This window comes from Anabrus simplex, chromosome 1 (genome assembly GCF_040414725.1).
Source record: "Anabrus simplex isolate iqAnaSimp1 chromosome 1, ASM4041472v1, whole genome shotgun sequence".
In the NCBI taxonomy this organism is placed as follows: domain Eukaryota; kingdom Metazoa; phylum Arthropoda; class Insecta; order Orthoptera; family Tettigoniidae; genus Anabrus; species Anabrus simplex.
The window spans coordinates 1,337,694,670-1,337,716,402 of NC_090265.1; the positions used below are offsets into that span (position 1 = coordinate 1,337,694,670).

The 21,733-nt window shown below is 40.8% G+C and overlaps 1 protein-coding gene across 4 annotated transcripts in view; it reads right to left on the minus strand.

The window, feature by feature from the left end:
- The window catches only part of LOC136858321 (angiotensin-converting enzyme), a 74,366-nt gene that overhangs the window by 32,287 nt on the left and 20,346 nt on the right, over positions 1–21,733 (minus strand). For 2 of the 4 annotated variants that reach the window (XM_068225490.1, XM_068225489.1), the window contains exons 4-7: positions 16,233–16,376; positions 15,496–15,687; positions 11,600–11,697; positions 988–1,157 (exon numbers count right to left, since the gene is read on the minus strand). In XM_068225490.1, coding sequence (XP_068081591.1) covers positions 988–1,157; positions 11,600–11,697; positions 15,496–15,687; positions 16,233–16,376 — 604 coding nt within the window. Of the gene's footprint in view, positions 1–987; positions 1,158–11,599; positions 11,698–11,742; positions 11,841–15,495; positions 15,688–16,232; positions 16,377–21,733 lie in introns of all 4 variants that reach the window. The other 2 variants (XM_068225491.1, XM_067137771.2) reach the window with 1 other exon arrangement.

Below are 21,733 nucleotides of genomic sequence, written 5' to 3' on the forward strand. Positions count from 1 at the left end.
ATTTTTGGTCACATTTATTTTTAATAATTTTTAAATTAAATGAAAATAAATACATTCATGAATTGAATAATTTATACTGCAAGTTACCAGTCCAATAATTTAAATATTACTGCTTTTTTTTTCAGAAAGTTGTAACAAAAGAGCGAAAAATGTCTCTCAGTAGAAATATATTTCTTTTTATTAAATATATGGTTTACGCCGAAAGATTTTCGGGATGATCACTCTAGTCTTTCAAAACTATTCTGATTTTTTCGTCAGTCAAGACAATCGGTTATTTAACTCGATTTTTGTTTAGCATGAATTTATTCACAATTTTCTTAATTCCGTAACGCACTGGCACTCGCGCTCCAGGAAATTGTTGCCGGAATTATCATCTCACTCTCCCAACAGATTCGTTCTTTAAAAATCTACAGCACACGAAAATGCGCTGTTCAACACAATTCGGAAGCCATCAAACGGACTAAACCGACCATTTACTGTTGTATAAGAATCAATCAAGCTGTACAGTAGCTTATCGCAGACTAGCCGAGACCATGACATCACTGGACGAACTATATGTGTCAGATGGCTATATAAATCATCCACTCATCCAGCCAGGGTATAGAGGGAATAACCGAAAACTCGACACTGTAGTACCTACTTAATTTGTCAGATTAATAAAATGGGAATATGCTATCTTCACATACTTTTGTGTACTTAATTTAAATTAGGCCTATGTCAGCAAGATCATCAGTATTTTGCTGGTTGGTTTTAGAACCGGGTTACATATTTAATAATGTGCAATAGGTACTAGACTGTTCAAAGAAGAAACAAGTGTCTACTAACACATTATTGGTCGTCTAGGGCCTTCTCGTGGTCAGAGTAGTTTCCATTCTGTTTTTGTTTAGAATAAAAAGTTAGTGTTGTAAACTGCTGACCACTTCTTAACATGCACCTGACTATGACCTACAATTGAGATATAGGTTAGATATTGTTTTAATATCCTACCTGAAGTCCTTAGCATCATAGAAGTCCCAGGCCGAAGCGTGACATATAATTTCTCTGTCTTCAGGCTTACTGAGGATGGATCTTTCCCAGAATAGTTCAGGCATGGCGCTGAGATTCAAAGAGGTGAAGAACTGTTCAGCGAGTTTGAACATCCTGAGCGGGGTGTAGCCCTGTATGGACGATAAAGGTCATATTTTTGAGAAACAATCACCAATGCATTTTTAAAACGGAGAGGACTGTAAAAATAAAGGGCTGGCACACAATATACGGGATTCTATTGAATTTTGTTTTACTTTCATAACAAGCACGATTGTTAATGATCATTAATACACTTATTAATATGTATTTTGTGTATTGCACTACGAAAAGGCAAATGGGAAGAATGTAATATTAAGTTTTACACATTATGAAATAGCCGGAAGAAATGATCTTCCAATTTAAACATTATTACGTTGTTTTCCATATAAAGTAAAGGCTAAGAGAAATGCCACTAAGAGAATTATACCCATATACACTGATAATTACAAGGCAATGTCATCTGATGTAGGGTGTATAAAGTTACATGATATTACTTGCGCTTTTTTTTTTTTTTACTATACGTCGCACCGACACAGATAGGTCTTATGGCGACGATGGGATAAGAAAGGCCTAGGAACGTGAAAGAAGCGGCCGTGGCTCTAGATACAGCCCCAGCATTTGCCTGGTGTGAAAATGGGAAACCACGGAAAAGCATCTTCAGGGCTGCCGACAGTGGGATTCGAACCCACTATCTCCCGGATGCTAGCTCACAGCTGCGCGTCCCTAACCACACGGCCAACTCGCTCGGTCATGATATTTCTATAATTATGCTTTCAAATAAACATTGGCCTGTAGTCAATTCTAGCAATATTACCCCAATAAAACTCTTCTAATGTGTTAGGTTTCAGAGGAAATTACTTAATTAACGATTTGTAATACTGAACTTGTAACATTCTTGTTGCTACATGTCTTAAAAACTTTTTTTTGCTAGGGGCTTTACGTCGCACCGACACAGATAGGTCTTATGGCGACGATGGGATAGGAAAGGCCTAGGAGTTGGAAGGAAGCGGCCTTGGCCTTAATTAAGGTACAGCCCAAGAATTTGCCGGGTGTGGAAATGGGAAACCACGGAAAACCACACGGCCAACTCGCCCGGTTTTTATATATTATTTGAGGATGTCTTGAAAATAGTCTAGGCTGATTCTGACATACCGGTACGAGTATTTTACAAATTTATATTGCAGTGAATGAATGTCTTGATGAAAGTTTATTCAGTTATTAATATTTGCAATACATTACATTGCATAAGATGAACTATCGAATATGTTACAAAATAAATCTGTGATCGTGACTTATTTCACTTTTCATTAATTTAACTAATGCAGATTATGGAACAATACCGAGTTCAACGTGATCAGCGTGAATTAATATTGTTTTTCTTACAAAACATATAACATACCACATGTATGCATAAGTCTTTTACGGTTTTACTAAGAGATGGCGCCAGCGAACAATACGTAGTGTATGAATTTGACACACATGTCAGTTTGTTCGTCTGACACTAACCTACCAACACACACAAGTTGAGTCCGCCAAACACTAGCGGCTGTGTTGTGTCGTTCAGTGATCATGTCGACGTTTGCGCCTGAAAAAGAACATTTGCGGTACGCATTGCGTTTCTTATTTAATCAAAAGGGAAAGGCTGTGGAAAGTCATCGTTTGCTGGTAGAAACATATGGTGAACACGCTCCAACAATTAGAACATGTAAGACATGGTATCGACAATTTAAACGTGGTGATTTCAATGTGAAAGACAGTGCGCGCTCTAATAGCGGTATTGTGAATTTTGAACTCTTGAAACCCGGTGAAACCGTTAATGCACAACACTATTACCAACAAACGATTACTTTAAATCACGCATTGATCGAAAAACGACCTGAATGGGCCAGAAGACATGGCAAAGTGTTGTTACACGACAATGCGCCGTCTCACACAGCAAAACCAGTGAAAGAGACATTGAAATCGCTTGGATGGGACATCCTTCCGCACCCGCCGTACTGCCCCGACCTGACGCCATCTATCACCTCTTCGCATCAATGAGGCACGCGCTCGCAGAGTAGCACTTCAACAATTTCGAGGAAATTGGAAAATGGTTCGACGAATGGTTTGCCGCAAAAGACAAGCAGTTTTTCTGGCCTGGTATTCGTAACTTACTTGAAAGATGCATGAAGTGTGTAGAAGCCGATGGCCAATATTTTGAATAAAGAAAAAATGAATTCCCCTTGAAAATTACATGTTCTCTTTACCACAAAAACCGTCACAAACTTATGCATACACCTGGTAAATTGTGAACCGCTCTACTTGGTCGAATATAATGGAAGTTAAATACAAGCAAACTCCATAATGTATCAACTTGTGAAGCATTTGCAATGATATATATTCATATTGGTTTTAAAGGTTAACAGTTCCAATTTTAGAAACTGTAGAATTGGTTACATTGTTAATGTAAAATAGGATTTAGTTCTAAATAGATGCGAGAAATTAATTTTAATTAGCCCTAAAGCAACCTAGTTGCGTATTCCAACTTGTTATTAGTTTGCAAGAGGGTTTCAGATAAAACCTGTTGGCAACACTATATTGCCAGACTTTCAGCCACGCGAACGCTACCTACAGTAGGATAAATAATGTTTACGCTTTTTTTAAATCTTTTTTTCAGCTTCGCCTTCTCAAACGTTTGTGGAGTTGGCGGAACACCTAGACTCAATTTATTTCTTGGCCCGGGGATTTAAAACCGGATGCCATTCTGTCACCATGCCGTATTCCACCCACAGTCACTGAAATTCGTACCCAGGATATGGGACGCTTGGATTGGGAGTCGACTGGCTACGATTTATATGCTAGCGCACACCTCATGTCTATGCCCCATTCATATGTAACATTTCGAGATTATTATTATTATTATTATTATTATTATTATTATTATTATTATTATTATTTGCATTCGTGCTGAGCCTCTGTGGACTGCGTGTTAACAAACAACTTCATATTCAATGTCTAGATTAAGGTCGTCTGTCGGCTTTGACATCCTGCCAGTATCTCCAAAGTCCACCGACCAGCAGCCTACTTTCTTTAGTATTCCTGGTGGAGAACCCTCCGACTTGTTCATTCTGATTTCACATTAAATCCCTGATAGCTTTTGATCATCCGTCTAAATTCATCCCCGTGGTTTTTAAAAATTTATGTTATATACCGATCTGTTTCAGATCCTTTTCACATTCTCCACCTCAATTTTGCCGCCTTTGGTCTTATGAAATCCCAGATCATCTCAGACAGACGTGCGTTAGTCAGGCGGAGAACGTGCCCGTTGAATATTAATCTATTCTTTTCAATTGGCAATGTTATTGGTTCTACTGTATCTTTATAATTCCTCATTATGCCAATTGTACCTCCCCGTCAATCCATTCTATCCGTTGCCTAAAATCGTTCGTAATATTCCGTGTTCTCTCTTTAATAGTTGGCCAACTTGTCCCTATCTACTTCTATTCGACTAAAATGATGATTATGATGATGATGATGATGATTTGAGGGAGATGCTTGCCCATGTAAAAGAAATGTTAGGATTACACCATCATTTGTAGTCAGTACAATGTGCTTGATTTATTTGAACATAAATACCCAACAAAACAAAAATACAGTTTTACACACATTGTCACACATTATAGAATAAGAAATATTATTACAAATATTTTGTTTTACTATTACAAATGACTTCTTCACGAATTATTTGAAGTATGTAACATGCGCCGTATCTGAACACGTATACTGTATTTTAATGTAATTATATTATACCACTGGAATAAGATACAGACAAGCTGTTCTCTTTGAGCAGAAAATATTCTAGTTTATATCAAGTCTCTGAACTTGATATATAAACTTTACGTTTTTTTTTTTTTTTTTTTTTTTTTTTTTTTTTTTGCGAACACAATGATTTATATTCAACAGAAATGTGCTGAATAAGAAAGTGATTCAGTTGTTTACATATAAAGTACCTAAGTAAAACTAACCTGTCAACTGTGGGTGCAGCAGCCATCAGTCCGTTGTTGAGCGAAAGGAAACAAACAGAAACTTCAGAAGACAAGAAACACAAGAAATCCATCTGCGGCCCACAAGAATGGACTACTTTACAAGGGAAGGTAATGTGTTGAAGGTTTCAGATTTCTACTACTTTCAGTGTAAAACTACAAAAATAAAGTGATAAGTTAGCAGGAGTTACGAGGTTGCCTTCTTAAAGTCAAGTCACCCAATTGAACATGCATTGGGAAGTCTGCACCCAGGATAGTTTTTGTAGCAATTGTATTTTAAATTGGAAATTGTCGCCATAATATCACTGTCTCTTCATTTTCTTTTTGTATTTTCCACTTCATTTCGAAAATAATATTTGTATTTGATATTTGCAAATACATTATTGAACACCTGGCATCAAAATATACGATATTTAACTGCACCTACCCTGCGAGACAAGAAATACGATGTGGAAGAAGAGGTGAACGGATTAGTAAAATGGATCCACGAGGAGAATCGTCATCATCGCTATCCCAGCACGCTCGAAGAATAGCTTAATCATTGACCCGACCATCAATATGGAAAACAGCGCCTACCAGTTGAGGTTCATGTGGAGAAATGCGAGACATACAACCTATCTGTGTCGGTGCGACGTAAAGCCCCCAGCAAAAAAAAAAAAAAAAAAAAAAAAAAAGGTCGTGAGAACCAAGAAGCCGAACACTCATTTCAAACATCGTGGTCCTTGGCTAACGTTAACTGGTTACCTCCCCAATTTTGGCCCATTCTAAATTAAACAACTAAATTACAAAAAATCTAAATCAATTTCCCCCTGAAAAGACACCTTTGTTAAAAAGTAAAGCTTTTCCCCCTTCCTAAATATTTCTTCTAAATTCACTCCGACTCCAAAAATTAGATTTTGTTAACAGCTTAGCGAAGAGGGGGTTTCATCCCTAGTATGGGGGTAATTTTTTCCTCCATGACAGATCGCTTTTCCCCCGCCAGTGTACGTGATGGACTCATCGGCACGTCGCGGGAACAGATGAGTAGAAGGGTACAGTTCTCGCCCTGGGAGTCTCATGTACTCGCTCTCAAAAAAAAAAAAAAGTCTGCTGAGGGCTAAGTACAGTCCTACTCCACACTCTGGCCTTCCCTTTTTAATATCTCTTGAGAGTACTTGATAATATCCTCTCTCTTCTTCGGCATTCCTCCTTACCCGAAATACATCCAGACGTATCTTATTTGTTAACTCACCCAGTTCTACTTTCTTCAAAAACCCATTAATATTGATAGCTCTCCATCGAATTCCATTGATTTCCTCAAGTTGTTTTCAAAGACTCCCTGGCCTATCAAGTAGAAATCGGACTCCGTCACTCCTATTGGTCCGACCGAGCTCGATAGCTGCAGTCGCTTAAATGCGGCCAGTATCCAGTAATCGGGAGATAGTGGGTTCGAACCCCACTGTCGGCAGCCCTGAAAATGGTTTTCCGTGGTTTCCCATTTTCACACCAGGCAAATGCTGGGGCTGTACCTTAATTAAGGCCACGGCTGCTTCCTTCCCACTCCTAGCCCTTCCCTGTCCCATCGTCGCCATAAGACCTATCTGTGTCGGTGCGACGTAAAGCAACTAGCAAATAATAATAATAATAATAATAATAATAATAATAATAATAATACCCTATTGGTCCGAGGCTTACTTGAAACATTCTCCTGTTCATCAACATTACTACTAAACATAGTTTCTGTTAGGCGTACAATGAACGAACTGTATAGGTAGAATTAGTGAGTGGAGAAATTAGAAAGAGAATTGTCTCACTGTACTAAAATTTGAGGATGGAGATGAGAATGACGTTGACAAGCTTTATGAAGCACTGAGTGGCATCGTAGTCAGGGCCAACAGCAAGAAGATGCTTGTGTTAATGAGCAGTTTCAATGCGAGAGCTGGAAGTAGAACTAAATGATATGAGGTGATAGGTAAATATGGGGAAGATGTGGAAGGCTAGGGAAGGGTACAAGTTCCTCCAATCCAGGCGCAGTGATACTTAGTTCACTGTAGATCAGATAGTGAGTATTTCCAAGATGAAACTGATATCATTAGGGAGGAAACCAAACAGATTGAATGTTGGGTAGGAAATATGAAACTGTAACAGGTCAGTCATTTCAGGTATAGAATGTGTGTTCTCCCAAGAGTATGCTAAGTGGAACTGAATAAAGGTGAAGGTGCAGCAGTGCTAATACAGAGAGCTGGCAGTTTCAATCAACAGTATGTTAGCTTCCGGAGGAAATAATCTATTTTTGTTTTTGTTTTTTGCTAGTGGCTTTACGTCGCACCGACACAGATAGGTCTTATGGCGACGATAGGATAGGGAAGGCCTAGGAGTTGGAAGGAAGCGGCCGTGGCATTAAGGTACAGTCCCAACATTTGCCTGGTGTGAAAATGGGAAACCACGGAAAACTATCTTCAGGGCTGCCGACGGAGGGGTTCGAACCCCCTATCTCCCGGATGCAAGCTCACAGCCGCGCGCCCCTAACCGCACGGTCAACTAGCCCAGTGGAAATTATCTTCACATCGATCTATTTTCAGACCGATTTTAGCGACGGAAGTGAAAGCTAGGTGAACACAGGAAATTTTATAAGTTGGAAGCAAGGGACATTAGGGAGAATGATTGTAGCAACAAACAGGTGACAACAATGGAAGCAGGGTACTTGGAATCAACCAATCAATCAATCAATCAATCAATTAATCAATCACGACTGATGTGCATTTAGGGTTGTCGCCCAGGTGGCAGATTCCCTACGAGGAGATAATGGCCAAGTCAGGAACGAACTCGATGGATGAAGCCATGGCTGGTAAAAGGAGTAGAGGCAGAACAAAGCGACTCCTTAATGATAAGAGGTGTAGAACTAAATGAGCCAGAAAAAGCTGTGCAACAATAGTGAAAGTTGGCAAATAGTATCTCATCACTATAGGTAGACCTACAGTAGTTTCGTCGGATTCCGTTCTGGTACGACTGGTTGCAGGAAGTGCCACCAGGAATGTTTGTAATTCTGCAGCCTGAGTCATTTTTATTTATTTTAAACATGAGCTATGAAAACTGTCTTCAGACACCAGAGGAGGCAATCATAGCAGTGATGGTGTGTATGTACGCAGCATTTAGCAGAATTTTATTAAACATTTTCGATGATTAAGAGAGTTTGAGAGAGGCTAGTCGGACTAAGGGAGATATGGTGGTCATTTCAGAGAACTGGTCAATCCTTCGCCTGTTCTGACTTCGTTGTATGACTGTGATAGGAGCAGTAAGAACATGATAGAACACATGCGCATCGGAAAGGTTCTAGAAGACAACGACGGATCACCGACAAGCAGAGGGCTTAACAAACCCTAGGGCGCCACTGGTCGCCATTCGCAGACATGTCACGTCATCGCTATATAGTCTTGTGGCGAAAGCACATAACGACGTCGTCTACCAAAGAGACTTGGTATGATTGCATGAATGCTGTACAGATGACTGATGAATCCTGTACGGGAATATGCTGGGCGGCGCAGAAACAGAGGTTCATTGTGAAATGTGACACCGCCAGAACAGGTGGTATAATGGTGTGGAGTGCCATCGCCAATGATTCCTAGTCGCCTGTTGTATTTAATTATCCAAGGACTGCTGATAGCATAGCGGGACACCCAGGAAATTGTGCTCTACAGCCACATGTACTTCCCTTTCTGTAGAGGATGCAGAACCTCATATTCTAACAGGATAACGCCCGGTGTGAAAATGGGAAACCACGAAAAACTACCATGAGGGCTGCCGACAGTAGGACTCGAACCCATCATGTCTTCAATGCAAGCTCACAGCACACGAACCTCATCGCGTAGTCAACCCGCTCTGTCTGTTTTGTTGGTTCTTAATGTTAATTAGAATCATAGAAGCACAATTCATCTCCACGTCGAAGGAAATTCAACTGATAGATTTGAACTTCTTTCTTCGTTTTGAGAGTCAAAAGCTGGCAATATATCTCTACTGGCACACGCTTCATTAAATTACAAGCACTCACCGACGTGAAATGTTTCAAAGATCATTCCTTTCTCTAGGTGCTGAAACAGTGTACAATGTTGCCCACGAAACTGCGGAAAATGTATTCAAATTGACACTCTAGGTTTCATTTGAAGTGTAATTCAGAGTATAAGGATTTCTACACATCCAAATAGGACGTTGCTTTGTCATAAACCTGATGTACAAAACATTTAAAACAACATATGTTATGTTCATGCATATTGACATTGATAGATTCTTGATGCAGTTCTTCGTCAAATCTGCCAATAAAACTAGCTGATTATTAATAACTACGAGGACATTTCAGGAAGATAATTGCATTTAACGAGGCAATTAAAGACAGGAAAGCACGAGAAAGAGAAGGATTATGCAGTAAGTTTAGATAATCTATAAATTAATAAAGCCACGAACCTGCTACGCAGGCGTAGCAAGGGGAGAGGTGATACTCCCACGTGGCGAGTCCCAGGTGGCGGATAGGGGGTTCCTAACCTGCTTGCCGGCGGACTTGAGGGAAATAAAATACCTCTCGCAGACCAAACACACTACCCCCTGCGGGTGGGGGACGCACATGTAGAATACACCCGCGGTATCCCCTGCCTGTCGTAAGAGGCGACTATAAGGGGCGACCAAGGGATGATTGAATTAGAACCATGAAACTACTCTTGATTCGTACCATCATGCGGGGAACACCATGGGTTGCATGTACTTGCGAGTAGTATCACTAAATTGTTACGAAATAGGTTTGTGATTTGTTGCAGTAAAAAGCCTGGCCTGGTGGATTCCAGTACCCGTGCGTTGTACCCATGTGAGCAACACCGCGGGTCTGGGCGTAGCCTGTGAGTTGCACCGCTATATGAGCACCACCGTGGGTCAGCGTTGCCTGTGATTGGTACCCACTATGTGAGGAACACCACGGGAATACCGGCGCCCGTGACTAGTACACCTAGGTGAGGAACCTTACCGGTTTGCGTTGGCTATGAGTGGCGCCATTGTGTGAGAAACACCATAGGTCTGCGTTCCCTGTACGAATTGTCATACTTGTGAGTAGTACCATCTTGTGTGGACCACCGTGAGTCTTCGCTATTTTTGATTAGTACCCCAAAATGACAAATACCATGGTTCTACTTTACTCGCGACATGTACCATTCTGTGGGGCCTTAGACGTGAATTTAGCATCCCTTCAGACATCAAGCATCATTGTGCTTTATAAATGGTCCTTGGTCAGTAATACTCTAATTAACTACCTTCTTCTTGAGTCTGATCCACTGTTTTTGTTTGTTTGTTTGTTTGTTTGTTTGTTTGTTTGTTTGTTTGGGTTTTTTTGTAGGGTTCATGTCCATCCATTCATTCTTCATGACATTTTTTATTTTATTTTAGTCAGTGGATGAATTTGATTTTTTTTGTTATTTCATTTCGTACCATTAGGGGCCGATGACCTCGATGTTAGGCCCCTTTAAACAACAAGCATCATCATCATGAAATTAATAAAGAATGACAGTCGTCAATGCCACCACCTATATACCAAAGAGAATACAAAAATAATACTGTACAATATTGTTAACCGAGTAACATACCAACCAAAATTAAGTTTGTAAAACAGCCAGCTGAAAAAAATAAACCTCTCGCTGGTGGGTGTATTGTAGAAACTGGACATGGTTTCTTTACCTAAACCAAATGAACGTATCTCCTTACATCTTTGTTATCAGACTTGATGAGGACAGCAGATGGCATCCGAACCACAAGGAATGAATATCCACTTAACAAAGTTGCACGTGTATTGGCTTATATTCGATCGACGGTCATCTTCGACAGGAGCTAGTATCAATGTCATGGAGCTGTCGTGTTCATATCCTAAACCTACTCTTCTCTCTCGATTTATTAGTTACCGTACATGATTTTTATCCATAACCTTTAGTTCTACATCCGGGAAGTTTTTGGTGCCTAGAAACAGTGCACTTGGACATCTGTTTTTATTCTTGAACAGCGACAAATTTGTGCACTTCGAAAGTTTCCATCTTTATACAGCGTGATATTCTTTCTACGCTTTACTGTTGTGAATTATGTATTCTAAATTTCTGCAGGATCTTTAACTGTACGCGACTCTTTCTTGTGATTCATAGTTATAGCTATTTGAATCACAATCCGTTATAGGGTCATGAAGGAGATGACGATTGTTGGCCTAAAGGGACATTTAATGAGGTAATCATTCCTACTGTGAAGGATGAGGTTGCAGTATATTTTTATTCGACAGTGAATTCTTCCATTTTCTTCGGAAACAAGTCTCTTTTATATGAAAATGAACAACGTTCAGAACGTTCATCTGAGAAAATCGGCTTGGTACATTTCTACCACTACCACACTAAAATAAAAAGCTATTAAGCATGTTGCGTAGAAATGCCTAAATATCAGTTAGTTATACATTTCAGAAGTGAGAAGTACCACCACCACTCCAGAAAGTTATCAGTGGAACAGAACACAGAGCGTACCTGTTTAGTCATCTGGGGAGTGACGTCAATGGCCTCCTTCCCCTTGAACGGGACGGTCGTCTCCAGAATGTTGGCCCACGACTGAGCCCACATGTTACCTGTACAATGTAAACACTGTCACGTGAGCAAATAAATGTTCATACCTGCTTTTTCATCATATCTGTTACATCAATCTTCTCTTTAGCCGGGTAGGGAGCGGTGAAATTCAAAGTTTTTCCCCAAGTAGAGGCCCACATTTCTCCTACAAAATGTACACACATATTTATGCAATTTTTAAATATAAATATTTTTATACTTCAACGAAAATTATGTGAGATATACTGTTTAAATAGCATCTCTGCAATTGCATTTTAACATTGGATACAAATATTTAATAGGCCTATAGAGCTATAGCATGTATCTCGTTATTTACAATGATTATAATGTTTTAAAATTATGTAATATTAACAGTATGAGTGACTAATTTCTTTATAGTTCTATGCTTTTTAAAGAAATATTGTTACTGTTCATTTTGTAAATCCAATAATCCATTATTTCTTATTGTGTTTTGATTTAACATGGGACAAGATAAAGATATATTTATGTTATCATATGGTTTTTCTCTTACCCGAAGGCCCCAGGTTCGATTTCCGGCCAGGTCAGGGATTTTTACCTGGACCTGAAGGCTGGTTCGAGGTCCACTCAGCCTACGTGATTAGAATTGAGGAGCTATCTGACGGGTGAGATGGCGGCCCCGGTCTCTAAAGCCAAGCATAACGGCTGAGAGGATTCATCGTGCTGACCACACGACACCTCGTAATCTGCAGGCCTTCGGGCTGAGCAGAGGTCGCTTGGTAGGTCAAGGCCCTTCAAGGGCTGTAGTGCCATTGGGTTTGGTTTATATAGTTCTTAGTTCCACGTGTGTCCCGATGAGATAGTGTAGGTCTTACTACTTGACGCCCATGGGCGGCCTACGTGCTTGGATGTGGGGGATGATGATGATGATGATGATGATGATGATGAGGTAGGGAGAGTGCGAAAACCAGTGTCGGCACGTAGCCTACTCCTGTCGAATACCACCAAGGGGTCTGCTCAAAGATTTACGTCTCCATCCGATGGACGAATCACCATCAACAGCGTCAGGCATTTGGCACACAATCTAATGATTAGAAATTGTTTACCACTACCTATTCTACTCTGCCGCCCAATATTCTGATGGTGAAAATGTTTTCGAACAACGGGACTCGAATTAAAATGCGATGTTTTAAGAAATGAATACCTGTATTAACATTTGTTTTCAAGTGAATACATGAAACACATTATTAATAATAAATTACGGATGAATCGAATTTTAACTGATGTGCTGATTAGCTTGCTCACTAAGCTATGGACTAACTTAAACCGGTGCCAGTATATGAACAACTTATTTTGTTCAAAATGTTAAATATGATATTCTAATGTGTATTAACAATGAATTAAATCACATTAATTACCCCCGAGTTTTTATTTATATTGAGAGTTATTAGTGTTCCTTGATTTACTATCCTAACAGTTTCATTATCATTAGTCTTCCTTAGAAAATTAGTAGGTAAATTTTCATGATTATCGCATTTGTGACTCTCAATGCAGAACATGAGTCTTTTTCAATATTAAAATATTATGCGTTTCATTATTTTGCGTTTTGGTAAGGAATTATTGGTTTACCTTCATCATTCCTGCCCCATCAAATGTAAGTACTGTATTATGAAACTTCCATGCACTTTTGAAAATCAATTTCACGCTTCTCCCTCACAAAGCTATGAAAGAAATATGACAATACTTATACTATTATTTCGGTCAATGCATTTTGTTCCTTGAAAACTATAATCATCCGCCTCTGTGGTGTAGTGGTTAGTGTGATTAGCTGCCACCCCCGGAGGCCCGGGTTCGATTTCCGCCTCTGCCACGAAATTTGAAAAGTGGTACGAGGGCTGGAACGGGATCCACTCAACCTCGGGAGGTCAACTGAGTAGAGGTGGGTTTGATTCCCACCTCAGCCATCCTGGAAGTGGTTTTCCGTGGTTTCCCACTTCTCCTCCAGGCAAATGACGGGATGGTACCTAACTTAAGGCCACGGCCGCTTCCTTCCCTCTTCCTTGTCTATCCCTTCCAATCTTCACCCCCCCCCCCCCCGCAAGGCCCCTATTCAGCATACCAGGTGAGGCCACCTGGCGAAGTACTGGTCCTCCTTCCCAGTTTTATCCCCCAACCCAATGTCTCACGCTCCAGGACACTGCCCTTGAGGCGGTAGAGGTGGGATCCCTCGCTGAGTCAGAGGGAAACAGACAAAGAGGAAGAAGAAAACTATAATCACTAGCATCACAGATTCATCACACGGAATAATTTAAAATACATTGCACACACATTGTTACACAGCACGTAAATATACAGAGTGGTCGAAAACAACGTGAACCGGGTATATGAGCGTTAGAGGGCCATGCCGAGACAGCGGGTGTCACCGTAGCGCACATGCTATGGCGTGATCCTGTCAGCTCGGAGGTCTCTATTCAATTCAAACCCCACGCTTGGCGAGCAAAGCCCATTTGAATTCGCCCGCGAAGTGATCTGATTGGCTAAATTCAACAGCTGATAACGGTGCGAGATATCGAATTGTTTCTTCCAAATTCTTTATCAGCATGACCAGCCCTCTAACGCTGATATACCCCTTTCAAGTTGTTTGCGATCGTCCTGTACAATATAGCATCTCGTATTTTAACTCTCATGAATAACCTTATTTACACTTATACCCAGTATCATTTTCACCGAGCTCGGTAGCTGCAGTCGCTTAAGTGCGGCCAGTATCCAGTATTCGGGAGATAGTGCGTTCGAACCCCACTGTCGGCAGCTCTGAAGATGGTTTTCCGTGGTTTTCAACTTTTTTTAAAAAAAATTTGCTTTACGTCGCACCGACACAGATAGGTCTTATGGCGACGATGGTCCAGGAAAGGGCTAGGAGTGGGAAGGAAGTGTCCGTGGCCTTAATTAAGGTACAGCCCCAGCATTTGCCTGGTGTAAAAATGGAAAACCACGGAAAACCATCTTCAGGGCTGCCGACAGTGGGGTTCGAACCAACTATCTCCCGAATACTGGATACTGGCCGCACTTAAGCGACTGCAGCTATCGAGGTCGGTTTTTCCCATTTTCACACCAGGAAAATGCTGGGGCTGTACCTTAATTAAGGCCACGGCCGCCTCCTTCCCACTCTTAGGCCTTTTCTCTCTGATCGTCGCCATAAGACCCATCTGTGTTGGTGCGACGTAAAACAACTTGTAAAAAAAAAATATAATTTTCATTATAGCCTAACGATAGTAGCCATAAAAGAAGGATGGCATTAGGTGTTCCTTACTGACTTTTATTTTCATGCTAATACCTATTAATTGGTTCTAAATTACTTCTTTCTTTCTTTCTTTCTTTCTTTCTTTCTTTCTTTCTTTCTTTCTTTCTTAACCTGTTTACCCTTCATGGTCGGTTTTTCCCTCGAACTCAGCAAGGGATCCCACTTCTACCGCCTCAAGGGCAGTGTCCTGGATGGTGCGACATTGGGTATGGGGATACAACTGGGGAGGACCAGTACCTCGTCCAGTCAGCTTCACCTGCTATGCTGAACACGGGCCGTGTGGGGGGATGGGAAGATTGGAAGCGTTAGGCAAAGGAACCATCTCGGCATTTGCTTGGAGGAGAAGTGGGGAAACCGCGGGAATCGAACCCCTCTCTACTCAGTTGACCTCCCGAGCCTGACTGGACCCCGTTCCAGCCTTCGTACCACTTTTCAAATTTCGTGGCAGAGCCGGGAAATGAACCTGGTTGACAGCTAATCGCGCTAAACACTACACCACAGAGGTGGGCGGTTCTAAATTACATTTCTTTATAACACTTACCTAGGAGATGGGCAGGAATAGGTCCCTTGTTGGACACCACCGTTTCACCGTATTGTTCACGCAGTCTCCTTCGAACGTATGCATGAAGTTGGGTGTACAGAGGTCGCAACTGTTCCCACAGCTCCGCCACCTGTTCCTGGAAGTCTTCCGTCTCGTAGTCCTTCAGCCAGTACTGGGAGGTGTCCGTAAAATCTGAAAGAATTTTCAAAAGAAAACAGTCACTCGCCACTATATTAACATTTGTTTCCACTATATGGCTTCAAGAAAATCTCTAGATTTAGTGACATCGCTGTCGGAACCTTGAACATTCCTCACCTGGTCATGAGAACCGAGGGAGGATTAGCCTATTGTTTGCACTAATGCGATAAAAAATAGTTTATTTGATATGACTAGTACGATGACTGTGCGTACAAAGATCTCTAAGAAAATGCGGAAACAGAATTTCAAAAATTATAGACAAAAGCTAAATGGCCACACGACTCCATTCAATTGAAATCTTATGAATGACGAACCGTAGTAATTTCAAGCTGATATGATTATTCTATGTGGGACAGTTTTCATATCAGTACCAAACTAGAAAAACATCGAAAATATTACATATTTCAGAGAACACGTCATTTATTCGGGTATTATATGACCAGAAAAGTATAATTGTGTTCAAATAAGGAGAATACAGAAGATCTGGGAATAATTCACTCAAGCACCAGATAAGACCTATAATTGAAATGTTCACTTACTGTTAAGGACAGCTGCTTCATTGCTGAGCGCCACATAGTGTTCGAAGAGTCCCCGGCATTTTTCTCCAGACTCCTTACGCCACTGTACCCACACATACTCTAGCTCCTTGGGGTCGCGGCTCTTGGTCAACAGCTCCACCAGTTCTGAAAGGTATACGTATCAACATGTTAGATTTACTGACGTTACTTCAGTCATATATTTCACGGTTCGAACCGGGGACGGGCGGTAAATGTTAAAATGAATAAAGCTGAAGCTAAATGCCATGATTATGGTTCGGTAATCTAACACAGTATTTTGTTTGTGCATGGCTACTCTACAAGGATACTCCACTAACAGGCCAACATTTGCCAGCTCCATTCAGACCAACCGCCACAGATTCGAACCAAAGTTGTTGATTAATAGCTTAATCTATAATATATTTTCTATATATATTATTTAAAAAAGAGTTTTGCCTGTACATTGCTCAGAATTTAAAAAGGATGGTATTTCTGTATCGGTCGTGTGCACAGTATTAAGGAAAGGCAATTTATAATTTTCCGTAATGTCTGTCTGTCTGTCTGTCTGTCTGAACACGCATCACGAGAAAACGGCTAAAGAAAATTTAATGAAAATCGGTATGCTAAGTCGCGCAATAAGTCGCTACAATCTATACCATAAATAATTTTATTCATGCTGAGAAAAATAGTAGTTTAGGGAAGGGCCTAAAATGTAATTCTTAAATATTTAAGTTATTAGTACTCCTATCTTAATGAAAATCGGTATGCATAGTTGGGGAATAAGTCACCACTATCTAGGTCATAAATACTTTTATTCACGCTGAGTGAAATGGTAGTTTAGGGGAAGGCCTAAAATTTAAATCTCAAATATTTGTGTTATTATTGGTCTATCAATAAATACTTCATTACTAAAGTTTTATACTAGTATTAAATTTCCGACCATTTATGTCTTATAGGCCTACATTTTTACCGTACAGCCTATGATCACAGAAATATTCAGGAATTTGGATTTTTGTTACTAAGTCCATATCAGCGCCGTTACGAGAAAATGGGTAAAACCGAATTTAATGAAAATCGGTATGTAAAGTCGGAGAATAAGGAACTACAGTTTACTCTACAAATAATTTTATAAGACGCCCTAATATCACAGAGTCGAAAGAAAACTAAATGTAAAGGCCTACAATATAGAAAGCTCATAAAATTGATCAACATTGATCATTCTTTGTTGTGATGTGCTTTGTGTCTTCTGTTGCCACTCATTTCCGATAGACAGGATTACTGCTGCGTACCGCGTTTTGTTTTAAATTTGCTTTACGTCGCACCGACACAGATAGGTCTTATGGCGACGAGGCTAGGAGTGTGAAGGAAATGTCCTTGGCCTTAATTAAGATACAGCCCCAGCATTTGCCTGGTGTGAAAATAGGAAACCACGGAATACCATCGTCAGTGCTGCCGACATTGGGGTTCGAATCAACTATCTCCCGGATGCAAGCTCACAGCTGCGCGCCCCTAACCACACGGCCAACTCGCCCGGTCGTAACGAGTGTAACAGCCTGCCTGAATATTGGCGGGAAGTAGCTGGGGAGTTAGATAACTTCTTTAACGTGCCATCCCTCTGGTTCATACATTTTCTGATACTACTGGTATGTAACGCACTGGTTCATCATAGCATCCAAATGGTTAGCGTGCTGGCCTTTGGTCACAGGGGTCCCGTGTTCTATTCCCGGCAGGATCGGGGATTTTAACCATAATTGGTTAATTTCGCTGGCACGGGGACTGGGTGTATGTATCGTCTCCATCACCATTTCATCCTCGTCACGACGCGCAGGTCGCCTGCGGGTGTCAAATCAAAAGATCTGCATCTGGGGAACCGAACTTTGTCCTCGGACACTCCCAGCACTAGAAGCCATACGCTATTTCATTTCATCATAGCATTCGAGCTATTCAGTCCCTACTCTGAGGCACTGACTGGAATGAACAATGTGCATATTTAACGGAATAATGGCAGGGGAGTGTTCACGGCTGTCTGCGGCCTGATCATTCCAGCTCTGAAACTCTAGACTGTTAGTTCGCCACCGTAGCACTGTTCGTTAAAAGTGAGAAAATGTGCGGTTCTTCATTTAATCAAGTATTTTATATGATATAATTGCTTTTAATCGCTATATTCCTACGTTTTTGTAATGATTTACGTTGCCTAAATCTGCCGCTATTTCTCTTTCTGAGAATCCCGTAGCGAAGCACGGGAACATCAGCTAGTACAGTATAAAGTGTTTTCTCTTAGAGAACCTTAATTGTACATTCCAGTGAAACGTAATTTACCTTAGTTTTAGGCTATAGAAAGTGCATCTTGTTGCACTCCACTAACACAGTCCTGCAATGGTAAGATTGTCTGAAACCTGGTAAGTGATTTTTAAAGTATTGTGGGTATTGGTGGTTAACCCTTTCAAGGTCGGGTTTTCTAAACGCTCACATACCCCACAATTTAGGTTTTTACAGGCACATAAATAAATCTCTCTATAAATAGAGAAACACACTCATTGGACATTATATTCACAAAAATGGATAAAATACAGATGAATGAAATGAAAAACAACAATATCACACAATTTACCTGCTTAAAAGTTTTTTTGTTTGATATTCCTCAAAGCACGGGGCTGAGCACAAACCAATATTCTTCCAAGGTATGTTTGTTTACATGACCCTTTAATACTTATTGCTAAAACAAATACATTTCTTCGACAGTAACATCAGTCCATTTTGACGCTCGGGATGTGGGAGAAACGACCTAATTATTCTCTACATATTGCGAGTGATACAAGTTCGTTCCTATGACTATTTTTTCCACTAAGGTATGCGGAAAAATTATTTTGAAAATGTCTAGTTCTGGAGAGTTTTCATTCAAAGATTGATCCTGGATTCCGGCAAGATCAGGCTTATAGCCGAAATCAGTAGGTAAAAATTTATTAATACCCGTTTCTTTTTCCCAGACCCGATGATCAGTTGATACATTTCGTTTCTGCCTCTTCGCGGTAGCTGGTTATAATTCTTCATCATTGTCACTTACACCTTCATCGTCACCAGTTGAAACTTCGGGCACAATATCGTCAACACTTTCTAAGTCAATTTCACACAAATCTGAACCCTCACTTTCATCATTCATTAATATTTCAAACATTTTTTTCATCACCTTTCAAAAACTTCCGCTTGCCTGCGAGCAGCCATGTTTATCAGATCGCATTGACTCGCAAGTGTGGTAGACATTCACATAAAAAATTTAAGTTAACAGCGTTCCCAAAGAGAATACAAATTAGCGCAAGCTTCCGTAATATTGCCGATAGATGGCAGATACGACAAATTCTTCAATCATTGCTGAAAGTCAAAGAGAAGCGAAGATATGATGCTTGGAAGTTCGACACGCAATATATTGCGCCGTAACTGCTGGGGCACTTCCCGCGAGGCGCAATATATTGCGCCGTGACCCGGAGAATTCAGTCTCGTACAGAGCTCATTATTTACCACATTTAACAAGAATTAGAATTTAGGCATACGTGTTCATACAACTTCACTCTTTGTTATGTCCGCCCCCGTAGCGTAACGGTTAGTACTATTAGCTGCCGTCCTCGGAGGTCCGGGTTCGATTTCCCGGCAGTGCAACAAATTTAAGAATAGCGGGAGGGCTGGTATGTGGTTAAAACGGTATATGTAACTCACCTCTTGGAGAGAGCTGTACCATTCGGGATCAGGAGACGAGTTTACTTTACTGTTTCATATTCGTGTAATGCGAGAGTTTAAAAAATAACAAAGGAAATAAAGTAGTATAGTAGAACTAGGTAACTCCGATTCATGTTCCTGGGACTGAATACCATACAGCCACACTCTCCCCCTCCGTAGTCATGATCTCCCACTCTAAATGGAAAAACATTCATCGTAACTTTCTGTGTATTTTATCGGCAAACTTTGCCTAATGCTATTTTTTGGTAATTCTAACAATAATATTTTTGTATATTTTCAGTAATTACACTTAGAGTATATTGTCTAAATCTGCCGCTATTTATTCTACTTTACTCGACAGTTAAGTGGGGTACAACTGAACAGCATCACAACTAAAGTAGTAATAGAATTTGAAGAAACTGGGCTTCAGAGTCGTCTTCTTCTACCGCGTTTTCCCACACTGTGGGGTCGCGGGTGTGAACTGCGTCGCACATGTGGATTTGGCCCTGTTTTACGGCCGGATGCCCTTCCTGACGCCAACCCTATATGGAGGGATGTAATCACTATTGATTATTTCTGTGGTGGTTGGCAGTGTGGTATGTTGTCTGAATATGAAGAGGATAGTGTTGGGACGGACACAAACACCCAGTCCCCGAGCCAGAAGAATTAATCAGAAGCGATTAAAAACCCGGCCCGGCATCGAACCCGGGACCCTCTGAACCGAAGGCCAGTACGCTGACCATTCAGCCAACGAGTCGGACAAACAGGGCTTCAGAGTATTGGCATTGCAACTGATAACTGCTCAGTTAACGTCGCTATGATGAGGGAAATGTGTAACGGATATATTCTTCCAGAAATCACTCATCTTTGCGATGGAAACACGTTATAAGCTGAAAATTTTGCGATATCAGTTCTTGGTGAAAGAATTCGTCTATGAGGGCAAATTAATGCACGGAAGGCTTATGTCGTGAAGCTTGTTAGAGGCCTAACGAGGAAATCTCTGTTAATACTCCACTGGCTGACGAATATGTTTGTGCCATTTTCTGGGGAAATCCGGCGCAATGAAAGCAAGAAAAACAAAATCATTGAGGAAACATATGAAGGCACTTGTCATCACAAAACAGTCTGCAATAAAATGTATTCAGTACTTGCTGTCGGTGAGATTTTATTATGCATTAAGTCGGAAGTTATCTAGAGACAATATAGTACTCCTGTTCAGCCACTCGGGGAGTAAATGCGGTTTTCAACGACATGAAGACGTCATGTTCTTGAAACATCTCTGAAAACAAGAATGATAAATCCACCTGATTCTTCTAAGCTGAAAGACAGACTTTCAAAGAACTGCAAGAACGCAGCAAATAGTTCAAGGGAATACTCAAGTTATAATTCCTCAGAGTCTTATCTTTTGTTATCGTATGGCTTTTAGTACCGGGAGTGTCCAAGAGCATTTTTCGGCTTAGCTGGTGCAGTCCTTGTAATGCAGGCACCCGCAGTGTATGGGAACTGTGTATTTTTGTAGCGAAGAATAGTGTTTTGTATGGTGTGTGAGTTGCAGGAACATTGAGGAGTACAAATATCCAGTCCCCGAGCCAGGGAAAAGAATCATTTAAGGTTAAAATCTGCGACCCGGCCGGGAATCGAACCAGAGCCCTCTGAACCGACTACGGAGACCATTCAGCCAAGGAGTCGGACGCAAGATGTTCTAACATTCCTAGACTTACCTCGTGAAGGTAGGTTACTGAGATTTTTCCGAACTGAACTCATTTTCATTTTTTAAATGTGTGCAACTCAGC